This window comes from Gobius niger (assembly GCF_951799975.1).
Source record: "Gobius niger genome assembly, chromosome: 12".
NCBI lineage: Eukaryota > Metazoa > Chordata > Actinopteri > Gobiiformes > Gobiidae > Gobius > Gobius niger.
This window is the reverse complement of record NC_136863.1, coordinates 3,548,435-3,575,970: the sequence shown is the minus strand read 5'-3', so window position 1 is coordinate 3,575,970 and position 27,536 is coordinate 3,548,435. Positions and strand designations below refer to the sequence as shown.

At 45.4% G+C, this 27,536-nt stretch overlaps 1 protein-coding gene across 1 annotated transcript in view; it reads right to left on the bottom strand.

Annotated features, from left to right (window-relative positions):
* Positions 1 to 1,709: 1,709 nt before the first annotated feature.
* The window catches only part of ninl (ninein-like), a 36,638-nt gene continuing 10,811 nt past the window's right edge, over positions 1,710 to 27,536 (bottom strand). Inside the window, exons 9-31 of the mRNA XM_079568347.1 lie at positions 27,197 to 27,337; positions 26,499 to 26,673; positions 23,850 to 23,960; positions 22,174 to 22,257; positions 19,735 to 19,891; positions 17,655 to 17,717; positions 16,101 to 16,222; positions 15,537 to 15,617; positions 15,252 to 15,376; positions 14,892 to 15,029; positions 13,014 to 13,557; positions 9,840 to 10,957; positions 7,919 to 8,023; positions 7,549 to 7,618; positions 6,390 to 6,557; positions 6,205 to 6,321; positions 4,698 to 4,811; positions 3,675 to 3,821; positions 3,366 to 3,482; positions 3,184 to 3,297; positions 2,353 to 2,553; positions 2,153 to 2,266; positions 1,710 to 1,941 (exon numbers count right to left, since the gene is read on the bottom strand). Coding sequence (XP_079424473.1) covers positions 1,753 to 1,941; positions 2,153 to 2,266; positions 2,353 to 2,553; positions 3,184 to 3,297; positions 3,366 to 3,482; positions 3,675 to 3,821; positions 4,698 to 4,811; positions 6,205 to 6,321; positions 6,390 to 6,557; positions 7,549 to 7,618; positions 7,919 to 8,023; positions 9,840 to 10,957; positions 13,014 to 13,557; positions 14,892 to 15,029; positions 15,252 to 15,376; positions 15,537 to 15,617; positions 16,101 to 16,222; positions 17,655 to 17,717; positions 19,735 to 19,891; positions 22,174 to 22,257; positions 23,850 to 23,960; positions 26,499 to 26,673; positions 27,197 to 27,337 — 4,315 coding nt within the window. The 3' untranslated portion in view covers positions 1,710 to 1,752. The remainder of the gene's footprint in view (positions 1,942 to 2,152; positions 2,267 to 2,352; positions 2,554 to 3,183; positions 3,298 to 3,365; positions 3,483 to 3,674; positions 3,822 to 4,697; positions 4,812 to 6,204; positions 6,322 to 6,389; positions 6,558 to 7,548; positions 7,619 to 7,918; positions 8,024 to 9,839; positions 10,958 to 13,013; positions 13,558 to 14,891; positions 15,030 to 15,251; positions 15,377 to 15,536; positions 15,618 to 16,100; positions 16,223 to 17,654; positions 17,718 to 19,734; positions 19,892 to 22,173; positions 22,258 to 23,849; positions 23,961 to 26,498; positions 26,674 to 27,196; positions 27,338 to 27,536) is intronic.

Here is a 27,536-nt window from a genome sequence, read left to right as displayed (position 1 = left end):
AATTACCAAAAATAATATCTCCAACACTAGGAAATTTCTCCATTGTGAGATCAATAAAGTTTTATCTATCTCTTATCTCTATGTAACAAATCCTGAAATATCCCTTTAAGTGGCATTGTCTGGTTCGGATTTTCCAAAATGACTTGATTCGATTCACAAGGGCCCGATTCGATTGATTCTTGATAACGCACTAACGTACTAATTTTACTTGGATATGGAAGATCTAATTCTGCAAATAGTAGAAACTAGGGCCGGGCGATTTTGGAGAGAAAGCAAGTAAACAGATGCTGCCAAACACTTGCACGCTCCAGTTAATGAGGAAAATGTCCCAACAGTTTCTCAATGATCACAAAACACATTAACCCATTAGCTCCCACCTGAACCGAGCACATTTTCTCCAGTTTGGCTTTAACCCAGTCCAAAAGTTTCTGGAAAAAAGCTGTGAAAATAGCAACAAAACTGAGACGAAAATAATGATGGAAATTTGACCAAAAAGTGAGAAAACATTGACAAAAGTGTGACGAAAAATTGATGAAAAAGTGGCAAAAATGTCACAAAAATGTCACAAGAAATTGACAAAAAATGTATGAAAAAAATGACAAAAAATGACAAAAAAATGACAAAAAAAATGACAAAAATGTGACAAAAAATGACGAAAAGTTCCAAAAATGAGTTGAACGCCCAACAAAAAATGGACAAAAATATGATGACGTGAAGAAAAAGATCCTCTCGGTTCAGGCGGGAGTTTAAGGAATAGGCCACCGTTTTTACATACTGAGATATGTTCTTACCTTAGCTTTGACGAGTTCTTTAGGACCTGTCTGATCTTCCCCCGTGCCTTCAGTCACGTAAACACAGCGCAGACGGCGTTAGCTTTTAGCCTCTCCCTCTCTCCACTATAGCTCCAAAACAGGTCAAGATAGAAGCTACCAAGCTCTTCCACGTTTTCCCTATTTAAATATGGTTACGTGAAGTGTTACACTACAAAGTATAATTACACAAAATTAAACAATGTGGATTTTCTAAGCGGATAAAAGGGGGAACTATATTGTAAGGCGTAATAATACCAGGAGTAGTTCGAAATCCGAGCAGTAATCTTCACTTTAGGCAAGGCAACTTTATTTATACCGCGCATTTCGTACACAAGGCAACTCAATGCGCCTTTACCGGATGCCAAATTACTCCTGGTATTATTATGCCTTACAATATAGTCCCTCCTTTTATCCGCTTAAAAAATCCAGTGTTTAATTTTGTGTAATTATACTTTGTAGTGGAACACTTCACGTAACCGTGGAAGAGCTTGGTAGCTTCTATCTTGACCTGTTTTGGAGCTATAGTGGAGAGAGGGAGAGGCTAAATGCTAACGCCGTCTGCGCTGTGTTTACGTGACTGAAGGCACGGGGGAAGATCAGACAGGTCCTAAAGAACTCGTCACAGCTCAGGTAAGAACATGTCTCAGTGTGTAAAAACGGGGGCCAATTCCTTTGTTTAACAAGTTTACTTTGATGCACTTCTGCGGATAAAAACAAGAGGCCAGTTCGACTTTCTCTGCCTGAACCGGTTTATAAAGAGTCCCGGCTTCAGGACAAGGGTTGTTTTTATGGCAATAAAGGAAAGAGTAAAGACAAAGTAAGACGTTTTTGGAAAATAACTTGTTTATTTTAACTTACAGCATTTTACAGAAAGATTCAGATAAACTTAAAACCAGTCTCATAAGTGTTCAGTCCTGGTTTAGTCCCGGCTCAGTCCAGACTAAGCCAGGGCGTGGGGCACCAGCTGGCGCAGGACCCGGTTCAGGGCCTGGACCTTAGATTCCAGGACTTGGCTCTTCTTCTGGGCCTGTCTGTGGCGCTGCTCCGTCACCTGCAGCGCCCCCTGCAGCTCAGAGTTCTCCAGGTACAGCTGCTGCACCAGGGCCCCGCTGTGGAGCGACCGGGAGACCTGCAACAGGACCACAGACCGGGTCAGACCCAGGCCAGACACCAGGGAACTGAATACCAAGTGACCAATTAGGAGCAAGTTATGGAAAATAGTGGAAATTGTTGAAAAACTAGTCCCGGCTAAAACCAAAGAACATCCCCTCTGAACAAATCTTTGTAACTAATATGTCTCAAAATGAATACATCACTCATGGCAGTAGTTTGGGTTGTACCTGGTCCTGCAGCTCCGTGACCTTCTCCTGGAGGAGGCCGCGTGTGGCCTTCAGCTGCATCTCCAGATCCTCCGCTCTCTGCTGCAGCGCCGACACCGCCTTCTCGTACTGCTCCTGAACACACCGTTAGCACAGAGTTAGCCGCCGCCGCCGCGCTGGGAGAGAAGCACGGAGCTCCTCCTCCTCCTCGTCGTCGTCACCTGATTCACAGACGTCTCTCTGTCCCTCAGCTCCTGCTCCAGTCGCTCTCTCTGCTGCCGCTCGTCTCTCAGTTGGTTCAGGGCCGAGTCCAGTTCGTCTCTGGACCTGGGGCCGTCTCTGGGCGTGGACTCTTGGATCTGCTGAATGTGGCGCAGGTGCTGGGCCTGGACCAGACTCAGGGCCGTGTTCGCTCTCAGGGCCTGGACAAACGGGCAGAGAGTCGAGACGTTAAACTAATGGATATTTTGTTTCGGCTGTTTTAGAAAACAGAAAGTTGCTTGAAATGTTTTGGAAATCCCCCCCCCTGCGTCCCCAGCAGTGTTAATTTTGACAACATATTTTATTTTAGTTTTTTTTTCTTAGTCTTTTGACTAAAATGTAATTTAATTTTAGTCGAGATTTAGTCAAAAAAAACATTTCAATTTTAGTCTAGTTTTAGTCGACAAAAATTGCGTGTTAATTTAGTCAACTAAATTTAAGACAAATTTAGTCGACTTTGCATTGATAATATTCATTATAATCATATTTAATCTTGGTCCTCGACTTCATGGAGCTGCTCCACATGAACAAAGCTCAGAGCTGATCCTTTAGCAGTGATTGTAAATGATCTGAGGCTCTTTCAGACGCTCAATAGAAGTTTGGATGATTTTAGTCTCTCCTTTTCATTTTTATTTAGTCTTATTTTAGTCATAGTTTTAGTCTCATGAGAAACTTTTAATTTAGTTTTAGTCCAATTTTAGTCAGCAAAAATATCACTTTGACTAAAATTAAGACTAAATATTTTAGTCGACAAAATTAACACTGGTCCCCAGTCCTGGCAGAGTCCTGACCTGGTCCTGGGCCTGGCTCTTGGCCGTCTCTAACTGGTCCAGCTGAGTCCGCAGCTGCAGCTGTTGTTGGTTCAGGTCCTGGATCTGCTGCTTCTCGGCCTCGACTTCACGAACCTGAAACAAGACCAGGTTTAGACCGAGTTCTGAGCCCGGGATCCGTGCAGGTTGTGGCCAGTTTAGACCTTTGAGTCCAGGTCCTGGTTTTGAATCCGCAGCTGCTGTAGCTCCGCCTCTAAGGATGATGTCACTTCCTCCTTCTCAGTCATGAACTTCCTGAGACTGGACTCCAGCTGCTCCACCTGAAACAGAGGAAGACCTTTGATAAAACTCTCGATCGGACATCGCCATAGCAACACATTTACTAATGGCAATTCTGGCGGCCATCTTGTTTTAGTCACGTTATGTGGACAAAATGTTCAAAACTTCAACAGATTCTGACAAAGTCTCACATTATTTCATCTTAGTTCACTTAGGACCAACCCAGGACTGACCTTGGTGTGGGCCTCCTGCAGTCTCCTCTGGGTTTGCATCACTTCCTGTTTATGGCTCTGAGCCTCCTGATTGGTCGACTGGAGCTGAGCCCGAAGAGACTCCGCCTCCAACTCCAGAGACTTCAGAGATTCTCCAAGATCCTCCACCTGCAACAAAACCAGGTCAGAACCCGAGATCCTCCACCTGCAACAGAACCAGGTCAGAACCAGAGATCCTCCACCTGCAACAAAACCAGGTCAGAACCCGAGATCCTCCACCTGCAACAAAACCAGGTCAGAACCCGAGATCCTCCACCTGCAACAAAACCAGGTCAGAACCCGAGATCCTCCACCTGCAACAAAACCAGGTCAGAACCCGAGATCCTCCACCTGCAACAAAACCAGGTCAGAACCAGAGATCCTCCACCTGCAACAAAACCAGGTCAGAACCCGAGATCCTCCACCTGCAACAAAACCAGACCAGAACCCGAGATCCTCCACCTGCAACAAAACCAGGTCAGAACCCGAGATCCTCCACCTGCAACAAAACCAGACCAGAACCAAAGATCCTCCACCTGCAACAAAACCAGACCAGAACCAAAGATCCTCCACCTGCAACAAAACCAGGTCAGAACCCGAGATCCTCCACCTGCAACAAAACCAGACCAGAACCAGAGATCCTCCACCTGCAACAAAACCAGGTCAGAACCCGAGATCCTCCACCTGCAACAAAACCAGGTCAGAACCAAAGATCCTCCACCTGCAACAAAACCAGGTCAGAACCCGAGATCCTCCACCTGCAACAAAACCAGACCAGAACCCGAGATCCTCCACCTGCAACAAAACCAGGTCAGAACCCGAGATCCTCCACCTGCAACAAAACCAGGTCAGAACCAGAGATCCTCCACCTGCAACAAAACCAGGTCAGAACCAGAGATCCTCCACCTGCAACAAAACCAGGTCAGAACCCGAGATCCTCCACCTTGTAAGTAGTTTGGGTGATGAGGGAACAGCTTCACAGAATCGGACTGAACCGGGTCTCACCTGCCGCCGTCTCGCCTCGGCGTCTCGTTTCAGTCGCTCGTTGTCGTCTTGGCTCCACTGGAACTTCAGCTCCAAACTCTGCAGCTCAGACTCCAGCCCCGCGACCCGGGCCACCTGAAACCAGACCAGACTGAACCAGACCAGACTGAACCGGGGCCGGACCAGATTGTATTGTGGCAGATGATATGATGATAATAATGTGACGTTAGGTGCGGGTGAAAAGAGACGTTTTAATTTAGAGAAATCTCCCAAATTAAATCCTGCCAAATTGATAAATTCCAACAAAGATTGGCCTAAAAAAAAAGTCCAGATGAAGATGAAGCCTTCTGTGATTTAGCATGGATTTGTACTTTACAGTGATGGTACAGGGGAGACTTTTTAATTTTAGGGTTTTTGGATACGATAAAAGTCTGGTCTCTGGTTTAAACCAGAGCCTTTGAAGATCAATATTACCGGAATATCAATCTGACCCCGGTCCCTCACAGGCCCCGGTCCCTCACAGGCCCCGGTCCCTCACAGACCCCGGTCCCTCACAGACCCCGGTCCCCCACAGACCCCGGTCCCCCACAGACCCCGGTCCCTCACAGACCCCGGTCCCTCACAGACCCCGGTCACTCACAGACCCCGGTCACTCACAGACCCCGGTCCCTCAGTCACTCACAGGCCCCGGTCCCCCACAGACCCCGGTCCCTCACAGACCCCGGTCCCTCACAGACCCCGGTCACTCACAGGCCCCGGTCCCTCACAGACCCCGGTCCCTCACAGGCCCCGGTCCCTCACAGGCCCCGGTCCCTCACAGGCCCCGGTCCCTCACAGGCCCCGGTCCCTCACAGACCCCGGTCCCTCACAGACCCCGGTCCCTCACAGACCCCGGTCACTCACAGACCCCGGTCACTCACAGACCCCGGTCACTCACAGACCCCGGTCCCTCAGTCACTCACAGACCCCGGTCCCCCACAGGCCCCGGTCCCTCACAGACCCCGGTCCCTCACAGACCCCGGTCACTCACAGACCCCGGTCACGCACAGACCCCGGTCCCTCAGTCACTCACAGACCCCGGTCCCTCACAGACCCCGGTCACGCACAGGCCCCGGTCCCTCACAGACCCCGGTCCCTCACAGACCCCGGTCACTCACAGACCCCGGTCCCTCAGTCACTCACAGAGCCCGGTCCTCCACCGGTCCCTCACAGACCCCGGTCCCCCACAGACCCCGGTCCCCCACAGACCCCGGTCCCTCACAGACCCCGGTCCCTCAGTCCCTCACAGACCCCGGTCCCTCACAGACCCCGGTCACTCACAGACCCCGGTCACTCACAGACCCCGGTCCATCACAGACCCCGGTCCCTCACAGACCCCGGTCACTCACAGACCCCGGTCCCTCACAGACCCCGGTCCCTCACAGACCCCGGTCCCTCACAGACCCCGGTCCCTCACAGACCCCGGTCCCTCACAGACCCCGGTCCCTCACAGACCCCGGTCCTCCACAGATCCCGGTCCCGCACTGACCTTGGTCCTGGCGCTGGTGACCTCCGTCTGCAGCTGCTGTTTCTCCTGGCTTATGGAGGTCAGTCTCTGCTGTTTGTCTCTCTCCGTCTGGACCAGCTCCTCCTTCAGACGCTGCACCTGAACGAGACCAAACCCGGGTCATGTCTGGGTCTGCGCGCCGGTGTAAACGCCTGTGTCGGACTCACGGTGGCGCTGTGCTCCTCCTGCTCCTGGTTCACGCTCTTCAGTCGCTCCCGGGTCATCTCCAGACTCTCCTGGTCGGCGCGGATCTTTGTGCTCAGCTCTGCGTTCGCGTCGCTCAGATCCAGGTTTCTGCGGCTCAGGTCCAGGATCTGCCCCCGAAGATCCGCATTCTGCAAATAAAAGGCGTTTTAATGCCAGTCCTTACAGAGCATGTGTTTGTGTTGCTGCAGGTGTTTGGAAATAATCTTAAAAACATCATCATCAATATCATATGGCTTTTTTGGGTTGAAAAAGCTATATTTACCTATATTTTGAAAGGTAAAGGGGAATCACTTGATCAGATTTGGAAACCTTTTATTACTTATTTGGAAAGGGTGGATCTGTCATATGTCTTGATGGAAAGTGGAGATTTGTAACTTCATGATCATTGCATAGCATTTGGAGTTTGAGTGATTTTATTTATTTTATTTTATATATTTTTTTATTGTATTTTATTTAATTTTTTATTTCATTTCATTTTATATTTAATTTTTAATTTAATTTAATCTTTAATGTAATTTTTAATTTTATTCTATTTTTTATTTTTATTTTTTTTATTTTATTTTATATTTTATATTATTTTATGTTAAATATTTTTTTTATTTTTTTATCATATATATATATATATATATAAAATAATAATAAAAATAATAATAATAAAAATTATGAAAATAATACAAAATAATAAAATATAAAATATATATATATATATATATATATATATATATATATATATATATATTTTTTTTTTTATTTTATATATTTTTTTTCTCATAATTTTTAATAGCACTTTAGGCGGGGTTTGGTTTGTTGTGGTATGCATGGGTCGGGCTGCCACTGTTTTATATGCCTCTATATATACTTATATATTGTTATTATAAATACTTTGATACATTTTGTACTTTTATCAAAGCCTGTAAAACAATTCCTGCTTTTTTGAGAAAATTCAATAAAAATATTGCTAAAAAATATATATATATATATATACATATATATATTTATCTAAAACAGCTGAAACAAAACATCCAGTCGTTTTACTTTATTTCCGTGAGTGGCTCCAAACACGACTCAGGTTCATTACACTGGACCGGGACTGGAGCAGGTCTAACGTGTGGGACTGACCTCTCGGTGCAGCGCCTCCTGCTGGTCTCGTTCTCGCTCTCGTTCTCGCTGCGTCTCCTCCAGTTTCCTCCTGAAAACATGAACCTCAGAGTCAAATTCTTGAATATGGTAGAATTTCGGAGAATGTGGAAATAATTGGGGGGGAAATAAGTGGGGAAAATGGGGCAAACATAAATAAAATACATAAAAGAAATAATATAAATAAATAAAATAAATGTGTCTTGTTTTTTTTTACATTTTCCTTTGAAAAAAAATTGGAGGGAAAATATGAGAAACAAATGAAGTGAAAATCCAACAAGTAGCACTCTCAGTACTCGTGAAGCACTTTTTACTTCTACTTCTAAAATCAATGACGGGCACTTCATTTTACCGCTTGGTGGCGACTTCCTCCTCCAGAGCGGCCACTTCCTGTTGGAGCATAGTCAGTCGTTCCTGAAGAGCGCCGTTTTCGAAACGAACCTCCTCCATCTGAGTCCTGCAGCGACAGAGAACATCAGACCCAGAGGAACAGACGTGCTTTTGTAGGTCTTAGTTTTCAAATGAGATGTTACTCGAGCATATCTGAGCTTATGGATTTGGGTAAAGCTGAATTGGAGAAGATGCGCCCGATTAAGCCGGGGTTTAAGAGGTCAACAGCTCAAGCGTAAGGTCAGAGCGAATGCTAGCGACTTTTCATCATAGAAATCACAGAAATTCCTTTAGCTTATCTGAGCCCGTTTCTTCTTTCCATCACCATTTTCGTGCCATTTATATATATTCTGTGGTTTCTGAATCAGTAACTATAAGATGACGTTTAGTGGCCACTGGATGTGTTTCTGACCTCACAAAAGGCAGAGTTAGCATTTAGGCACTAATTTGTATCTAAAGTTAAATCTCCAAAGGTTTGTACATTCAGTGATGATTCCTAATGAGGCTTTGACCTAAATGTGGTCGATGGTTGACAACATTAAAAACATCTGGATTGTTAATAATTTCCATGTTTGGGGCTAGTGCTAACGGCTATAGGGAAAAAACATTGAGCAGGCTAATGCTAAGCTAACAGACTCCAACTGTCCGTGTATGTTAGCATCGAACGCCGCTTCTCCGTTTTATTTCTCTGTTTTTCATCGTAACTAAGTGGTTTATTTAGTTACTTAGATGAAAGCAGTCGTTTTCTTCAACTGTGTTTAGTTCAAAGATCCCTCTGTGTCCCCGATTCTCGCAGTGCATTATGGTCTATAGTGACCCGTCTACTGATCATCGCTGCTCACTAGGGATGGGCGGATCGATACCAAAGCATCGATATATTGATACCAAACGGCTACTTTTTAAGTATCGATATTGGGCAAAAAGTATCGGTCCTAATTTGCATATGTACAAGGAAGGCGGGGCAGCAATTATCAACACAAAAGGATGATTTATTTCTTTGTTCTGAGCCAAAACAGTCACAACAGCAAAGGATTGAACTGAGCCGGGCATATCATTCTGGTTAAGGTTCCGTTTGTCATTTAAGTATTAATTTTATATGTTGTTTATGTATTTAATTTCACATTAACATTGTTTAACCAGTTAAAGTAATATAATTTTAATGGACCAATTCATTATATAAAATAACCAGTTTTAGAAATGTATATTGATTGAAATACATTCACCCATATGTATCGACAAAAAAGACCCCGAAAGTATCGGTATCGTATCGATTCCAAAAAATGTGGTATCGACCATCCCTACTGCTCACTACTTTTCAGAATGCATTGTGGGAAATTTTGACTTTGTAGGGAATAATGTGGACATTCAGGCCCAGCCAATGAGATCAGGCAACGAGGCTCACACAATGGAGGTTAGACACAAAATGGCCGCCGACGTCAGTTTCCTGTTTCCTTTGGCCAATGATTTCAATGTGAAACAACAGTACAAGGAATAAACGTTAGACAAACAATGGAGGTTAGACACAAAATGGCGGCGTCAGTTTCTTGTTTACTTTGGTTAATCTAATCATGAACAATCAATGATTTCAGTGAGAAACAACAGTGCAAGGGACAAATGGAGGTTAGACACAAAATGGCTGCCATCATGCGGCGATTTTCTTCGATTTGTGATCAATCATGAAGCAGGACAGTTTTTCAAATCAGGCTCATGCGACTGATCAAAGTTAGACACAAAACGGCAGAAAACATTTCATTAATGGAGGAGCAACGTGTGGAATCATGCGATGAGCGTTAGACACAAAATGGCCGTCATCATGCAGCGTTTGCGCTCGATCAGGTTTGATCCGTCGGCGGAGTGCGTGTCGGTTAAGTTCGGCCGCAGACCTGTAGGCGTGTCCGTCCTCCCGCTCCAGACGCCTCACCAGCGCCTCCATGTGGTGGAGGTGCTCCTCAGACGCCGCCCGGAGCCTCTGCAGCTCCTCGCCGTGTTTCCGTTCGCTCTCCTCCCTGAGCCTCTGCGCCTCCGCCAGCCTCTCGCTCCTCTCCGCCCGCAGCTCCATCACCAGGTCCGCCGTGCGGTTCAGGCGGGCGCTCACTTCTCCGAGAGTGGCCCGCAGAGCCCCGATCTCCTCCTCCATCTCCACGATCTGCGCGGACAGCTGGTCGCACAGCCGCATGTAGGTGCTCTTCTCCGCCGAGAGACGAGCCACGTTCTCCGCCTGCGCCTCCAGCTCGGCCTCCACCTCCCACACCTTCTCCTTTGCTTTCTCCAGGCTCGATTCTAACGGGCTTATGACCATCTGGAGCCGGCTGACCTCGTCCTGCGATTGGTCGAATTGTGTCGTCACGTCTCGTAAGCTGGTCTGTGATTGGAGGAGAGTTTTCTCAAAGAGGAACGCCTCTTCTCCACGCTTTTGTTCCTCTGTGGTGAGATCTTTGGCGATCTTCTCCAAACTGCACTTCAGCACCTGGTTGCTCCTCTGCTCCTTCTCCAGAACCTCCTTCATCATCATCTCCGCATCCCTGCTTTCCAGATTCTCCACCTTTAGTTGTTCTAGTTTCATCTCGAGTTCCCCGACCTTCTGCTGCTCCTTCTCCAGAACCTCCTTCAACATCATCTCGGCATCCCTGCTTCCCAGATTCTCCACCTTTAGTTGTTCTAGTTTCTTCTCGAGTTCCCCGACCTTCTGCTGCTGCTCCTTCTCCAGAACCTCCTTCATCATCATCTCCGCGTCCCTGCTTTCCAGATTCTCCACCTTTAGCTGTTCTAGTTTCTTCTCGAGTTCCCCGACCTTCTGCTGCTCCTTCTCCAGAACCCCCTTCATCATCATCTCCGCATCCCTGCTTTCCAGATTCTCCACCTTTAGTTGTTCTAGTTTCTTCTCGAGTTCCCCGACCTTCTGCTGCTCCTCCTCGAGCTCCAGCTGCAGCGTGTCCACGGCCATGGCCTGCTCCTTCAGGTCCTGGATGAGTCGGTCTCGGTCCCTCCTCAGCGTCTGTGCCTGTGAGGTCAAGCTTTGATTTACTTTGTTCATGCGCTGTTGAACTTTTGTCACATGTTTTCACAAGCACCATATCTGTCTGTCTGCTCTTGTACATGTTTTTGTGGCGGTCAGATGCCACTCAAAGATGTTCTGATTGAAATCGATGGACGGTGTTTTACAGTAAACTGCCTGACCAAAAAAAAGTCACCACTAGAGGTGGGCAGTAGATGTTCTACAACAGGGGGAAGAGGAGCCACCCCAAAAAAAATGTTGAAAGGAAATGTATTTTTGGAATGTACAGTAGTATTACTTTAAATCTGTATTTAGCCCCGCAGACGTTGCCATTTGTTAGTTTATATCATTTTAACTCCTTAACTCCCACCTGAACCAAGCACATTTTCTCCAGTTTGGCTTTACCCCAGTCCAAAAGCTTCTGGAAAAAAGCTGTGAAAATAGCAACAAAACTGAGACAAAAACAATGATGGAAATGTGACAAAAAAGTGAGAAAACCTTGACAAAAAAGTGACAAAAATGTGATAAAATGTGACAAAATATTTACAAAAATATGACAAAAAATGACCAAAAAATTTACGAAAAAACGACAAAAATGTGACAAAAAAATGACAAAAATATGACAAAAAATGTGACAAAAAAAACAAAAATATGACAAAAAATGACAAAAATGTAATAAAAAAAAGACACAAAAAAAAGACAAAAAAGCTACAAAAATGAGTGTAATACCCAACAAAAAAATGATGGGAAAAACGTGAGGAAAAAGATCCTCTCGGTTCAGGCGGGAGTTCAGAGGTCAAGCTGTGAAACATGACACATTTAAAAATAAAAATATTATTATAATTATTGGGGGGCTCTGTGGGATTTCTGTTGGGTAAGGGAACAGCAACGCTCTGGACTTTGGGAATGGCTGGTCTTCAAGATATCAAAATTGCTGTTTGAAAGAAATGTAAAGTAAAAATCTCGAGCTAATCGTCAAAGTCAGGAAATATGGAAACATTTTGTGAGAAAAATATTGATGGGAAAAATTTTAGGGAAAATGTAGAAAACATAGGGGGGATATATGGAAAGTTTAATTTTAGTGCCCTTCTGTGATATTGAGCGAAAACATGTCAATTATTTAATTTAAATATTATGGTAATTAATTATTAATTATTTAATAATAGTTTGAAATCCGCGCAGTAATCTTCACTTTACTGTGCGAATGCCAAATTACTCCTGGTATTATTACGCCTTACAATATAGTTCCCCCTTTTATCCGCTTAAAAATCCACATTGCTTAATTTTGTGTAATTATACTTTGTAGTGGAACACTTCACGTAACCATCTTTAAATAGGGAAAACGTGGAAGAGCTTGGTAGCTTCTATCTTGACCAGTTGTGGAGCTATAGAGGAGAGAGGGAGAGGCTAAATGCTAACGCCGTCTGCGCTGTGTTTACGTGACTGAAGGCACGGGGGAAGATCAGACAGGTCCTAAAGAACTCGTAAAAGCTAAGGTAAGAACATATCTCAGAATGTAAAAACGGTGGCCTATTCCTTTAAATGTCTTTGTTTGGACACTATGTTGTTGTTTGACACTGGACACTAGGGGGCGACATGCACTTTTGTTTGGCCTGCACTCCACCAATAACTTTAAAGAAGAAGAAAAGCAGCTGTTGGTCCCTTTCCCTTGTTTAAGGACGGACGGATTGTTCAAAATGCTGCTGAAGCTCTAGTTCACTAACTGCACAGATCTAACAGTCGACCCATGAAAGGTTAAGGACTTAGTTGCTGGTGTAAGTGCTTAGAGGAGATAGTTTGATGGTTTCAGACGCAGCCCTGGTCATTTAGGACGTTCTTTGGGCACGGAGTGTTGCAGAACTTAGCCCCGGATCATAAGTTACATCCAGGTAAAAGACACTTCTGTTTTTGGTCAGGCTGTGAACATCTCACAGGTTAAAAGAGAACTGTCCTTCAGCAGCCGCGATCACACGCAGGCGAGCGAAACACACTCAGATTCAGCGCTCGTGAAAACATGTGACAAAAGTTCCACATGAACAAATCAAAGACCGACATCACACACCTCCTCCGCCAGCTCCGCCTCCACGGGAGACCTTCTCCTCCTCCTCGGGACGTGCTCCTGCAGCTCCTCTCTGACCCGCCGCAGCTCGGACTCCGCCTGGACCTTCTCCTCCGTCAGACGGCGGTTCAGGAGTTCGTGCGACTCCAGGAAGGCCACGCTCTCCTTCAGCTGAGCGCAGGCCTCCTCCAGCCGCGCCTCCAGCTCGGAGCAGCGCCACCTGCAGGAGCGCACCTCCTCCTCCAGGCGCTCGCCGTACTCCCGCGCTCGCTCCAGACTCAGCTGCGATTGGCCGAGGGCCTGCCGGAGCCTCGCCGTCTCCTCCTGTGATCGGTTCAGCGCCTCGGTCACGCCGTGGGAACTCGCCTCCCATTCGCGGCGCTCTTTTTGCCGTTCTAGAACCTCGCCCTCAGTCTTCGCTTGTTGTATTTGAAGCGTCTCTAAGCTCGTTTCCGATTGGCGGAGCCGCGCAACAACCTGCTCTAAGCTGCTCTCTGATTGGACGAGGGTTTCCTGCAGGCGCCGCATCTCCTCTTCTTGATTGGACCTGCTCAGACCGCGGCGAGACAAACTGGATTAGACTCAAACATTTGTACAGAACCGGGTCGTTTCGCCTCATGTTTGCACCTCAGAACATTCGTCAGAGAATCATAAAGTACTTATGGTTTAACCTGAGGCGGGAACGCTGGTAAATATACAGCTGTAAAGTTAGATACAGACGACATCTCCAGGAACGGACAGAAACGCCACTACTTTAACCCCTTAACTCCCACCTGAACCGAGCACATTTTCTCCAGTTTGGCTTTACCCCAATCCAAAAGCTTCTGGAAAAAAGCTGTGAAAATAGCAACAAAACTGAGACAAAAACAATGATGGAAATGTGACAAAAAAGTGACAAAAAAGATGACAAAAATGTGATAAAAATTTGACCCAAAAAAAGGACAAAAAATTGACAAAAAAATGACAAAAACTTGACAAAATATGACAAAAAAAATTGACAAAGAAATTGACAAAAATGTGACCAAAAAATGACAAAAAAAATTTTGTCTTAAATATAGAGACGATGTGATAAAAACTTGACAAAAAAAGACAAAAATGTGACAAAAAAGACAAACATTTGATAAAACATTGACGGAAAAAATGACAGAAATTTGACAAAAAAATTACAAAAATTTTTCAAAAACTTGACCAAAAAAAACTTGACAAAAATGTGACAAAAAATGACAAAAAATGTTTTGTCTTAAATATAGAGACGATGTGATAAAAACTTGACAAAAAAAAGACAGAAATGTGACAAAAAATGACCAAAAAAAATGACAAAAAAGTTAGAAAAATTAGTTGAATACCCAACAAAAAAATGATGGAAAAATAATCTGACGTGAGGAAAAAGATCCTCTCGGTTCAGGTGGGAGTTAAGAGGTTAATTCCCATTTATCAATATTGGCTGTAATGCGTAAACTGTCCACCAGGGCCATGGCCTTGTAGGCATCATGGCTGGTGTAGGACAGGGGCTAAAGTATCTATGGCAGTGAGTATTCTGCTTTACATTTGGGCTGAACCAGAGGTAAGGGAATCTCACTGGAGCATACGGGGGGGGTGGGGTGGGGGGGGGGGTGTTTTTACACAGTGAGATGTTCCTTAGTGATGCTCTGACGAACACAGGATTATGTGCATTGGATTTCCCCGAGTGGACTGCTGCGTTTCTTCTGATTTAGTTCGTTATCTTCTCTACGTCTGAGCGAGCGGCTGAGTGCTTCCTTTCCGGAGCAGGCCACGCCCCCTAGAGGAAGTGTGAGGTCCTCGACATTCAAAATACTCCAGCACAGAAGTTGGCGTAGGAATTTCAGTCTACGATGGAAAACCCGAACAAACTGGACTCACCGGACGAGCAGCAGCTCCTGGTCCATCTTCAGCCTGAGCTCGGCCTCCAGCTGGTCCTTCTCCGCGCTCAGCCTCTGGACCAGGTTGGAGATCTCTCTGGCAAAGTTCTGCTCCATCTCGGCTCTCTCCCTCTGCTGCCTGAAGACGAGAGGAGCAGGTCAGGAGAACATCTGACGAGGAACATCTGAGGTCAACATACACTAACGGAGGGAAGACCAACTCCTCACGTTCTGCTGGGATTGAAGACACTACGTAAACGTTTGTCGAACACTGCGTCTCCTCTCTGAGTGGATGAGAAGATGTCTTGGGGGTACCACAGTTTGAGAAGCACTGACCTACAGGCTTGATGGAGGGCCTCACCGTTTGTCGTGCTCTCTGGTCCTCTGCTCCACCTGTTTCTGCTGGTTCTTCTCCATGTTCTCCTTCAGCTGCTTCAGCTGCGTCTCCAGCTCAGACTTCTGCTCCTCCAGCTCACAGATCTCCATCTGAATCACACAACTTTACTACAACTAAAAGTACGGCTCCGGTCTAAGCATCATCATCATTATCAGAACTTAAGTGACTCAGGGTTCGTGTTCCCAGGGACAGAGCGAGAGAAGCTCTGGTCCTACACGAAAATCAAGCAGAAGATTTCAGACTTAGTACCTTGAAGGCCTGAGAAATGTCCTTCCTCTCCAGCTCCACGCTGCTCCTCATCTGCTCCAGGCTGCGCTCGTAATAATTCACCTCAAACACAAAGCAGAAACATCTCAGTGAGGACCACGAGGAGACGAGCAGGAGGAGAAGGGGAGGTCAGGAGTTTGTGAGGAGTGTGAGGTGGTCAGGAGTTTGTGAGGAGTGTGAGGTCGTCAGGAGTTTGTGAGGAGCAGGAGGAGGTCAGGAGTTTGTGAGGAGCAGGAGGAGGTCAGGAGTTTGTGAGGAGCAGGAGGAGGTCAGGAGTTTGTGAGGAGCAGGAGGAGGTCAGGAGTTTGTGAGGAGCAGGAGGTGGTCAGGAGTTTGTGAGGAGCAGGTGGTCAGGAGTTTGTGAGGAGCAGGTGGTCAGGAGTTTGTGAGGAGCAGGAGGTGGTCAGGAGTTTGTGAGGAGCAGGTGGTCAGGAGTTTGTGAGGAGCAGGAGGTGGTCAGGAGTTTGTGAGGAGCAGGAGGTGGAATAAGGAGGTTATTTGTCCTGATTTGAGGAGGAGGGGAGATGTTTGTGGCGCTTTAATCACCTGAGTCTCCAGCTTGGCGTTGAGTTGTTGAATCTCCTCCTGATGTTTCTCTCGAAGCTGCTCCAGAGCCAGTTCAGTCTGGATCGAAACGGAGTCGACGCCCGAGTCCAGAGACACCAGAGCTGCAGAGAGTTTAATATTATTATTCTAACATGAGCCTCGGTGCTTCATTTGTCTCTGCGCTCAGGTGTTAGTCCTGAGCCGCTGCGACTGAGCCTGTGGGCCGACCTGACCAGCACGTCTTAGTTTGACACCAGATACACTACACTGTGGGAACAGGTTTGTTTTAACCCCTTAACTCCCACCTGAACCGAGCACATTTTCTCCAGTTTGGCTTTACCCCAATCCAAAAGCTTCTGGAAAAAAGCTGTGAAAATAGCAACAAAACTGAGACGAAAACAATGACAAAAATGTGATAAAAAAAAGACAAAAATTTGACAAAAAACTGGGCCAAAAAATAACTAAAATGTGACAAAAAAATATCAAAAAATAACAAAAATGTGACAAAAATGACAAATATGTGACAAAAAATGTGACAAAAAAATGACAAAAATGTGAAAAAAAATGACAAAAATGTGAATTTTTTTTTTACAAAAAATGTGACAAAAAATGTGACAAAAATGTGACAAAAAATGCAACAAAAATGTGACAAAAATGCGACAGAAATGTGACAAAAATGCAACAAAAATGTGACAAAAAAGTGACAAAAAAGTGACAAAAAAGTATCAAAAATGTGACAAAAAAGTGACAAAAATGCGACAAAAAAGTGACAAAAAAGTGACAAAAATGCAACAAAAAGTGACAAAATGTGACAAAAAAGTGACAAAAATGCGACAAAAAAGTGACAAAAATGCAACAAAAAAGTAACAAAAAAGTGACAACACAGTAACAACGCGGTCTTAGCTTTCAAATGCACCATTACTCTGGCCTATACGCTGTGAGCGCCAGTCAAGAAGCTTTCAGATTTGTGTAAAGCTGACCTGGAGAGAGTGCGTTTGGTTCAGATGGAAGTTAAGAGGTTAAAAGACAGAAATCTGTACATTCTAAGACAAAAATGCTCACGAAATTATCCGCAAAAGTTCACATCAATCGGGCTCTACTTCAGATGAAAGTGTGGATAAAGTAGAGACAATATTCTAAAACATGTACATGATGTTGGCAGTAGAAAGGATATAACACTAACTGCCACACACATTATGCTCTATTGTTGAACTGAGGCGGTGCAGGAAACTATTTGCTGCAGGTAATTAAAGGCAACTGTCAAAATGATGTCCAATAATGACGGCTAATACAGTCTCATGTCATTTCTACTGATCTGAAATCACACGTATGATTAGATTTGATCATAAAAAGTGGAGACAATGTTCTAAAATATGGACGTCGATTGTTAAAAAGGACAGAGCCAAGATATTAAGAAATGTTTGCAGCTTAATCCCTAACAAACAATGGTCAAGTTTCTTTCAAAGTTTTCTTTCAAAACTCTCTCCCGTCGAGTTGAATGAACAAGTGAACATGTGTCAGTACAAACTTGAGAGTGTTCCTGTAAAAACGGACCTGCTTTGTCGAGGGGCAGGAGTTTCCTCCGGACCCGAGGGGAACTCTTCACTTCACCTTCGTCTGAAAAACACAACAAACTTTGAGTCTTTGAGTTTGTCTTCATTGATTCTAAAGCAGGACTAAAGCAGGACTCACTCAGGGCCATGTCGGACCTCGGTGTGACTGTGGGCGGGGCCTGAACTCACTTTACCTGTGTGGGCGGGGCTTGGACTCACCTGAGTGGATCAACCGGTCCATCTCCCTGAACCAGAACTGAGTCAGGACTGAAAAAATGTATTGCAACATTTTTCAATTGGAAATTTATTCATTTGGAAAAAATACCCCAAACATAAATAAAAGAAATGGAAAATGGGTGGAGTCAGGATTAAGATTTATGTTGTTTTTTGTTTTTGTTATACGTACAAATTATTTAGTTTGTAAATTCGCCTTGTTTTCTCAGAGCTCATTGAAGTGCATGTGACAGGCTTTAACCCCTTAACTTCCACCTGAACCGAGCACATTTTCTCCAGTTTGGCTTTACCCCAATCCAAAAGCCTCTGGAAAAAACCTGTGAAAAAGCAACAAAACTGAGACGAAAACAATTATGAAAATGTGACAAAAAAGTGAGAAAAGTTTGACAAAAAAAGTGACGAAAAATTGATGAAAAAGTGGCAAAAATGTCACAAAACTAACAAAAGAAATTACAAAAAAATGACAAAAATGATGACGTGAGGAAAAAGATCCTCTCGGTTCAGGCGGGAGTTAAGAGGTTAATCCTTTTGTAATTATGACTTAATTTGATGGAAAACATCTCTTGTGAGTAATAATTAATTCAGTGAAGCAGCAAGAAAAGCTTTTGACACAGAGGTAAAGTTCCTTAGGATTCTGACTCACTCATTCCTCTTATGTATAACATGGTCGGCACGGCAACAGTTTATAATTGTTTACCTCCATCCATGTCACTTCCTGTCTGTGTCCAGTAAGGAAGTGAAGTAATAATCGCCACAAAAAAAATTGAACTAATCCAAACTGGGTATATATTTGTATTATTACTTTTTTTGTGTGCAAAATCTATGTTGTGTGTCTGTGTCATACTTTAAAGGGACTAAATGGAGTTTAAAAATGTACTTTCCTCCCTGTTCACCACAACTGCCTCTAAAATCCTGCACTGTCACTCAGAAAGTTGTTAATTCGGGCCCAAAGTGCCGTCATGCACGAGCTTAATAGAAGCTGCAGTTGCACGTAAGACCTGAGGTGGCAGTAGTGAGTATAAAATGACCAACTTGCATCTCGTCAGGAATCATATTGAAAAAATGTTCAGGAAAAACAACTACTTTTTTTATTTATTCCCTTTATTTGGTCGGGACAGTCCATCTTAATCAGAGGTCATCAAATCATGATGATTCAACCCAGCCCTTGTAGAGCACAAATTCCTTAGTATGTCAAAAAAATAAAAAAATAAAATAAAAAGTCTCTAGCCCATCCCTATGCGGAGTTATGATTTTTCTAACTAATCCAGTATACTCATTCCAGCCACTAGGAGGCAACTTACACAAATAAAAAAGTGTCCAGCAGAGGGACCTGACATAAAAAGAGATCAGGATATAAACAACAGTGTAAGCCGTTATTACTTTGGTCACATTACGCAATGTTTTATTTGAAAATAAAAATAAATGGAAAACCTGTGGTATTTCAAATTAAAACAAAGTGTGAAGACTTGATTACTATTTTTGGAAACCACTACAGCTAAACAAATATGTGCCTGGAATCAAGTGTTGATCTTGTGGATACAGTAGTGGGGACAACTGTGCAGGTGAGTACTCTCGACTTCACAATGAGGCTGATGCATTTTGGTCTGGGTCACACAATTCTATGTTATATAATTCTGTGCTATAGCCAACCCGGCCCGGCCCCCCCTCCACAGTCAGGAACCATAATGTAGGACCCCTGATCTTTTTTAGTTTTATTCATTTTGATACGCGATAGTTTATCACGTTATAATCAGTTTCATGATAAAAAGTAATTAAGTATTTGTACTTTTTGGAGCGTCGTCCTCCTGATTAATGCTGAGTGTTGCTTGACGTGTTACCATAGTTACCGTAGTCCGAGGTCTGCTCCTGGTCCTGCTCCCTCAGCTCCGGCCTCAGGTCCGAGGTCTGGTCCTGGCTGAGCTCCCGTTTGGCTCTTCGCTCCGGTCTCTGGGTCTTCAGCAGCTCCAGCTCAGAGTTCAGCTCGTCGTTACGGTCCCTGAGCTCCTGGGGGTCAAACGCTGTCAGACACTTTATACCACTTTCTTCACCTGATGAAGCTCGTGGTGAAAACCCTTTAAACTGGCCGAGATGTTGCCAGTCTGATCAGTTCCAGGTGGACATTCATATTCATTTTATATCCAAAGCTTGATAAAAGACAATAAAAGGTAAATGGACTCAACTTATAAAGCGCTTTCGTACCTTTATCTGACCTAAAGCGGTTTACAATGAGGAACCCATTCACTCTCATTCATGCACTAGTGTTCGCAGACACTGGAGGGTGAAGCTCAAATCAAAGTGGGCGCCTGAAAAAGACCAGGGCTGCATCTAAAAAGTGTCAGTAAGTTTAGGAACCTCCTCCTCATTGACCAGGACGTGCTTCATCATCAGCCGTGATAAGGAGCATCTGAGGAGGTGCAGTTAGGAGGGAGTTAAAGGAGCCGTGATGTTTCCTTTAACACCTCCTTTAGCAGAGGAACCTCAGAATGTTCCTCATCAGCTCACAAGGAGCTCAGAACAATCCCACAAGTCACTGCTGCCTCCTGAAGGTTGACGAACCCGGGCCGTTTCTCAGTTCTCAGACTGCAGACTCCGTACTTGTGAACTCCAGGGTACGGACTTGCGGGTGCAGACTCGGAGAACGGACTTGAGGAGTTCACGAGTGTTGACTCTGCTTTTTCAGCGTTTGGAACGAGTGAACTCGATGACATCACAGGAAGTAGCTCCTGGACACAGGGCTGTGAGCTTTTATAACATTAAATCACCTCATATGAAATTAAAAGGGTGACACTGCAGTCGAAGTGGAAATATGTTTTTAAAGACATAAATTATACACTTTTGCAATAAACAAAAATAAATGTTTACATTTTATACAATTTAACATTATTTTTTACAATTATAGCCTATAAATAAGGCGTTATGTGGAAAGTCATTAAAAATCTGATGTGCAAACTGAAACAATAAAAAATAGGTCAAATATGAACTTGTTTGGGGAGTTTGCAAATTATTCTGAAAAAATGAACAAACAATTTAGACTTTAAAATATGTAACTGTTTTTGATGACGAGTCCACGAGCACAGAAGTCCACACAAGTACACAGATTGAGAAACGGCCCCGGTCCCTCACCACACAAGTGGGAAATGATCCACAGTTAGATGTGTGACGTTTCATTAAAGAGGGGGTATTCTGCTTTTTTCAATCACATAGCCCCAGTCTATATCACACTACATGATGACCAAACCTTCTGTTGGTCTGTAAATGCAGTAAATTAGAATAACTGCCTTGTATAAAATTGCTCTCTCAAAATGGCTGTAGCGAATGTCTTGAAATAGGCCTCTCCTCTGCTCCTGTTCCTCAAGGTCGACCTCATGACGTCGGCTTCAAAGGCTTAACTCCCGCCCCACCCGAACCGAGAGGATCTTTTTCCTCACGTCATCAGATTTTTTTCCATAATTTTTTTGTTGGGTATTCAACTCATTTTTGTCATTTTTTTGTCAATTTTTGTCAATTTTTGTCAATTTTTTATACATTTGTCATTTTTTTGTCACATTTTTGTCATTTTTTTTGTCAAATTTTTATCAAATTATTGTCACATTTTTGTCATTTTTTTGTCCATTTCTTGTGACATTTTTGCCACTTTTTCATCAATTTTCCGTCACTTTTTGTCAATGTTTTCTCACTTTTTTGTCACATTTCTATCCTTTTTTTCGTCAGTTTTGTTGCTATTTTCACAGGTTTTTTCCAGAAGCTTAACACAGTTAAGGGGTTAAAGGGACTATGCAGAGTTTAAAAATGTTAAAATTATGTATTTTCCTCCCCCTACATGTTCCTCCATGTCCTAATGTGTAGAATGAGCCCAGACCTGTTCACCACAACTGCCTCTAAAATCCTGCACTGTCACTCAGAAAGGTGTTACTTCGGGTCTGAAGTGCCGTCATGCACGAGTTTAATATAGAGACTGCAGTTACACGTATGACCTGAGGTGGCAGTAGTGAGCATAAAATGACCGACTTGCATCTAACCCTTTAAGGTAAAGAAGAAAGGCGCCATCTTGCCACTTTTTAGCTGCAGCCTGACATTCCCACGCTCAGACCCCGCCCCCACCTGAGCAGAAACTCACCTGGATCCTCTGACGGAGCGAGGCGTTCAGGAGCACACAGAAAAAAAAAACAGCTTTTGAGAACAAAAAAACTACAATACTTTTCACCTCGCACCGTGGATTTAAGCCCAAACACGTAGAAACCTTCGAAAGCTCGACTTATCCAAACATAACTGAAGGAGAATCTCACCCGGAACTGCAGCTCGTACTCGCGGATGAGCTCGGCGAAGCGCTCCTCATGGGTCAGCGCGGCGCCGCTCGGGTCCAGACTGAACTGCAACACAAACACAGCCTCTGATTGGTCCGCGGAATACAAACCCAACGGCCAATCAGGGGCCGGCGGCTGTGACCCCACCGGCCAATGGGGTCAGAGCGAGAGGCAACAGCAGGATTTAGGGGAAAAGAGGAGCCAGGGTTTGGTGAGGCTGGTTTTTGGAAAGGCAAAGAACAGAGGCGAAGAGAGGGAGGAAGGAAAGAGAGGGAGAGGGTGGAAGGATGTCTTTGAATGATTGATGAGAAACACAACACCTGAGACCAACCGGATCTCATCCCACTGTAGGAGAAAACTAGCCACAAATCTAATAAACTGGAGCCTGAAAGACATCGCAGCTTCATAAACAGCCTGTAATTCAAAATGGAGTCGGCGCAGCTAAGATTATTAATGTGGCAACTGTAGAAACCGTCAAAATGTTCAACTTCCGACTTTGGTTTATGGTTAAAATCTCTATAACGGCTGGACCCTTCCACATGAAACAAAAACTGTCACAAAGTCCAGCGTCTCCTCTCTCAGCACAGATGAACTAAGGTCATATAGAAGTTTCATAAAAGGCGGCAGGTTCGTGGGAAAACATTGAGATTTTCTGTTGATATTAGTGAGTACCGTAAATGCTCTAATAGAGGCTGGGGCCTTTATTTACTCAAGGGCATCTAGGACCAGGCCTTTATTGGAACCAGGCCACAATTAGAGACAGGCCTTTATTTCTATTTGAGCAAAACGGACGACCAGGAAAACGAAGAAAAACGAGATTTGTGTCCATTTGCACCTAAAATATTAGGTTCATTTATTAATTAACATTTCAAACCCTCTCCCAGCGGCTGTAACATTGACGCCTTTTATTTTGTCGGGACAACAGGAAGTGTTTCGTTGCTGTTAGTGGAGCTTTGACATCAATGTCACTGCAGGTTTCTGTTTCGTTTTTACCGCGGACCGGATTATTTGTTGTTATCTTGTGTAAAAGGCGAGTTTAGACGGAGCGTTTGTGTTTGTGATCGATCATGAGACTGACCCGAGAGAAGACGAGACGCTCGTGCTGATCGGAGGAGTTATTTTGAGGCGTGGGACTGACCTGCACACGGAGCAGCTGGACGTGCTTTGAAGACGCGATGGTGACTTTATTAAAACCCTGGAGGGTCACACAACATGTGTTGCCCTGTTTCCAAATAGAGTCACAGGAGGTTTGAAAAGTGGCTAAATCTGTGTCAAAGTTACGCTCGGATCAGCTCCTCTTTGAGTAGCCAATATCGAACAAAAAAATGAATCCTTATAATGCGACTTATTCACATATTAATGCCATGTGACTAAATAAAAATCATGTACTTTTAAATAAAAAGTACATGATTATTGTAACATCATTTGGTTCAATTCTTAAAGTGAATATTCAGATTTTTTCTAATGCACCAAGTTAGTTTATGACTCGCAGCTTTAGTTCTTCCATTTCCAAGTAAAATTGGTGCTGCGCGATATCCTTAACTGAATCGAACTGAGCTGGGAAATCCACGACGATACTTGGCACCAGCGCTTTCCGTCCCGGGTCGCCTCCAGTTCATTCATGTAAATGTGTTTTAGGCTGTGGGTTCAGTACCGACCTTGTCCAGCAGGAGGCGGTCCAGGTCCTGGTGCAGTTTGTCCACAGAGCTCTGAGACTCCCTCAGCGAGAGCTTCACCGACGCCAGCTCCTGCTCCAGGCTGAGGTTCTCCTGAAGAGCAGCACAACATTAGAGGATCAGAGACGGAGGGAGCAGCCTGTGGCGCTTCAGCCGAGCAGAAACCAATCGGTCCCTTTGTGACAAGATTTTATAAACTATGATGTTTTGTCATTTTAGTCAAAGTAATATTTTTGTGACTAAAAAGAGGCTAAAACTAAATTAAAAGCAGTAAATGAGACTAAATCGGACGATTGAGGTTTTCATTCCGCTCTTGCAACAACACTTTAGTCGCTCCAAACTTTCCGGTCTTGGACTTCAGATATTTATTATTTGTTAGAAACCTGAACAAGATCCAAAATCCTCTCTGAAAAAACTATTAAACTTTGATTAAAATTGAAAATAATATATCGGCTTTTAATTGCCATATGTATTGCTCTGTTTTATTGCCTTAATGTTTGGTGCAGGCCTGTGAGGCGACTTCTGTTGTGATATTGGGCTATACAAAACCATTAAACTTGAAACTTGACTTCAATTAAAAGCATAAATTACAAACTGGCCTTTTCCATTATTGAGATTTGGTCACTGGACAATTTTGTCCACTTATACTTTTTCAATGCCTTATTTTTTAAATGTTCCGCAATATGACTTTAAAAAGGGACTATATGGAGTATATATAAAATTTAATATTTTCCTCCCCCTACATGTTCCAGCGACGTCCTAGAGTGTAGAATGAGCTCAGACCTGTTCACCACAACTGCCTCTAAAATCCTGCACTGTCACTCAGAAAGGTGTTACTTCAGGTCTGAAGTGCCGTCATGCCCCTGCTGGTCACATGTTATACCTCTCTGAGTGCACACAGCGCCCCCTGCTGGTCACATGTTATACCTCTCTGAGTGCACACAGCGCCCCCTGCTGGTCACATGTTATACCTGTCTGAGTGCACACAGCGTCCCCTGCTGGTCACATGTTATACCTGTCTGAGTGCACACAGCGTCCCCTGCTGGTCACATGTTATACCTGTCTGAGTGCACACAGCGTCCCCTGCTGGTCACATGTTATACCTCTCTGAGTGCACACAGCGCCCCCTGCTGGTCACATGTTATACCTCTGAGTGCACACAGCGTCCCCTGCTGGTCACATGTTATACCTCTCTGAGTGCACACAGCGCCCCCTGCTGGTCACATGTTATACCTCTGAGTGCACACAGTGCCCCCTGCTGGTCACATGTTATACCTCTCTGACTGCACACAGCGCCCCCTGCTGGTCACATGTTATACCTCTCTGACTGCACACAGTGCCCCCTGCTGGTCACATGTTATACCTGTCTGAGTGCACACAGCGTCCCCTGCTGGTCACATGTTATACCTGTCTGAGTGCACACAGCGTCCCCTGCTGGTCACATGTTATACCTGTCTGAGTGCACACAGCGTCCCCTGCTGGTCACATGTTATACCTCTCTGAGTGCACACAGCGCCCCCTGCTGGTCACATGTTATACCTCTGAGTGCACACAGTGCCCCCTGCTGGTCACATGTTATACCTCTCTGACTGCACACAGCGCCCCCTGCTGGTCACATGTTATACCTCTCTGACTGCACACAGCGCCCCCTGCTGGTCACATGTTATACCTGTCTGAGTGCACACAGCGCCCCCCGCTGGTCACATGTTATACCTCTCTGAGTGCACACAGCGCCCCCTGCTGGTCACATGTTATACCTCTCTGACTGCACACAGTGCCCCCTGCTGGTCACATGTTATACCTCTCTGACTGCACACAGCGCCCCCTGCTGGTCTCATGTTATACCTCTCTGAGTGCACACAGCGCCCCCTGCTGGTCACATGTTATACCTCTCTGACTGCACACAGCGCCCCCTGCTGGTCACATGTTATACCTCTCTGACTGCACACAGCGCCCCCTGCTGGTCACATGTTATACCTCTGAGTGCACACAGCGCCCCCTGCTGGTCACATGTTATACCTCTGAGTGCACACAGCGCCCCCTGCTGGTCACATGTTATACCTCTCTGAGTGCACACAGCGCCCCCTGCTGGTCACATGTTATACCTCTCTGAGTGCACACAGCGCCCCCTGCTGGTCTCATGTTATACCTCTCTGAGTGCACACAGCGTCCCCTGCTGGTCTCATGTTATACCTCTCTGAGTGCACACAGCGCCCCCTGCTGGTCACATGTTATACCTCTCTGAGTGCACACAGCGCCCCCTGCTGGTCACATGTTATACCTCTCTGAGTGCACACAGCGCCCCCTGCTGGTCACATGTTATACCTCTCTGAGTGCACACAGCGCCCCCTGCTGGTCACATGTTATACCTCTCTGACTGCACACAGCGCCCCCTGCTGGTCACATGTTATACCTCTCTGAGTGCACACAGCGCCCCCTGCTGGTCACATGTTATACCTCTCTGAGTGCACACAGCGCCCCCTGCTGGTCACATGTTATACCTCTCTGACTGCACACAGTGCCCCCTGCTGGTCACATGTTATACCTCTGAGTGCACACAGCGCCCCCTGCTGGTCACATGTTATACCTCTCTGAGTGCACACAGCGCCCCCTGCTGGTCACATGTTATACCTCTCTGACTGCACACAGCGCCCCCTGCTGGTCGCTCTCTTGTGTCGTCAGCTCCTTCAGCTGCTCCTGGAGGACGCTCTTCTCTTTCTCCATCTGCTGCAGAACCAGGTCCATCTCCTGCTCCATCTGAGCGCGCAGAACCGAGAGGCGCCCCCTGCAGGCCGCCTCCACCTCCCTGAAAATGCATGCACACGTCAGAGCCTCGTCGACATACATGACTGGTTCAGGCCTTCCTTTCATCTCCTGTTTGGGGGAACGCATTTCCCTTTTAGGATAAAGGATCATATTGAAACAGCTGTTACAACATCGGGTTTATCCTCGCGGCCAAGAAACGGGGAAAATATGAAAATATGGGGGAAATTGGAAAACAAAATTCATGGATAAAATAGGGAAGAAATGGGGGCAAAGATTTGGGGAAAAAGTGAGAAAAAAACATTGAGACATTTATTTTTGTCCCAATCTCCCAGCCCTAAGCGGCCATATAGACTGGAGCGGACCGGAGCGGACCGGGGCGGACCGGAGCGGACCGGAGCAGACCGGAGCGGACGTGGGGGGAACGGAGCGGACCGGGGCAGACTGGGGCGGACCGGGGCGGACCGGGGCGGACCGGGGCAGACCGGGGCAGACCGGGGCAGACCGGGGCAGACCGGAGCGGACGGGAGCGGACCGGACCGGGAGCGGACCGGAGCAGACCGTACCGGACTCGGCTGGCGGCGCCGCTCTCCACGCTGTTCTGTCGCTCCTCTGATTCCCTGATGAGCTGCAGGTTTCTCAGGTCGGTCTGATCCAGGTCGGACTTGGCCTTGTCCCTCTCCCTGCAGGTCTGCTCCAACATGCTCCTGCAGCACAAAGGAGGAGACGTCACCACAGATCGACAAAACGACAACTGAGCTTCAAAACTAAACTTTTAAAAGACCGTCAGTTCGAGCTGGTCGTCTCAGGTGGTTCAGGAGAAGACAAGACGACAAAATAACAAAACAGCTATAACTCAATCAGTAACAATGTCGCCTGGGTCACATGATCACAGTCAATGTTCCT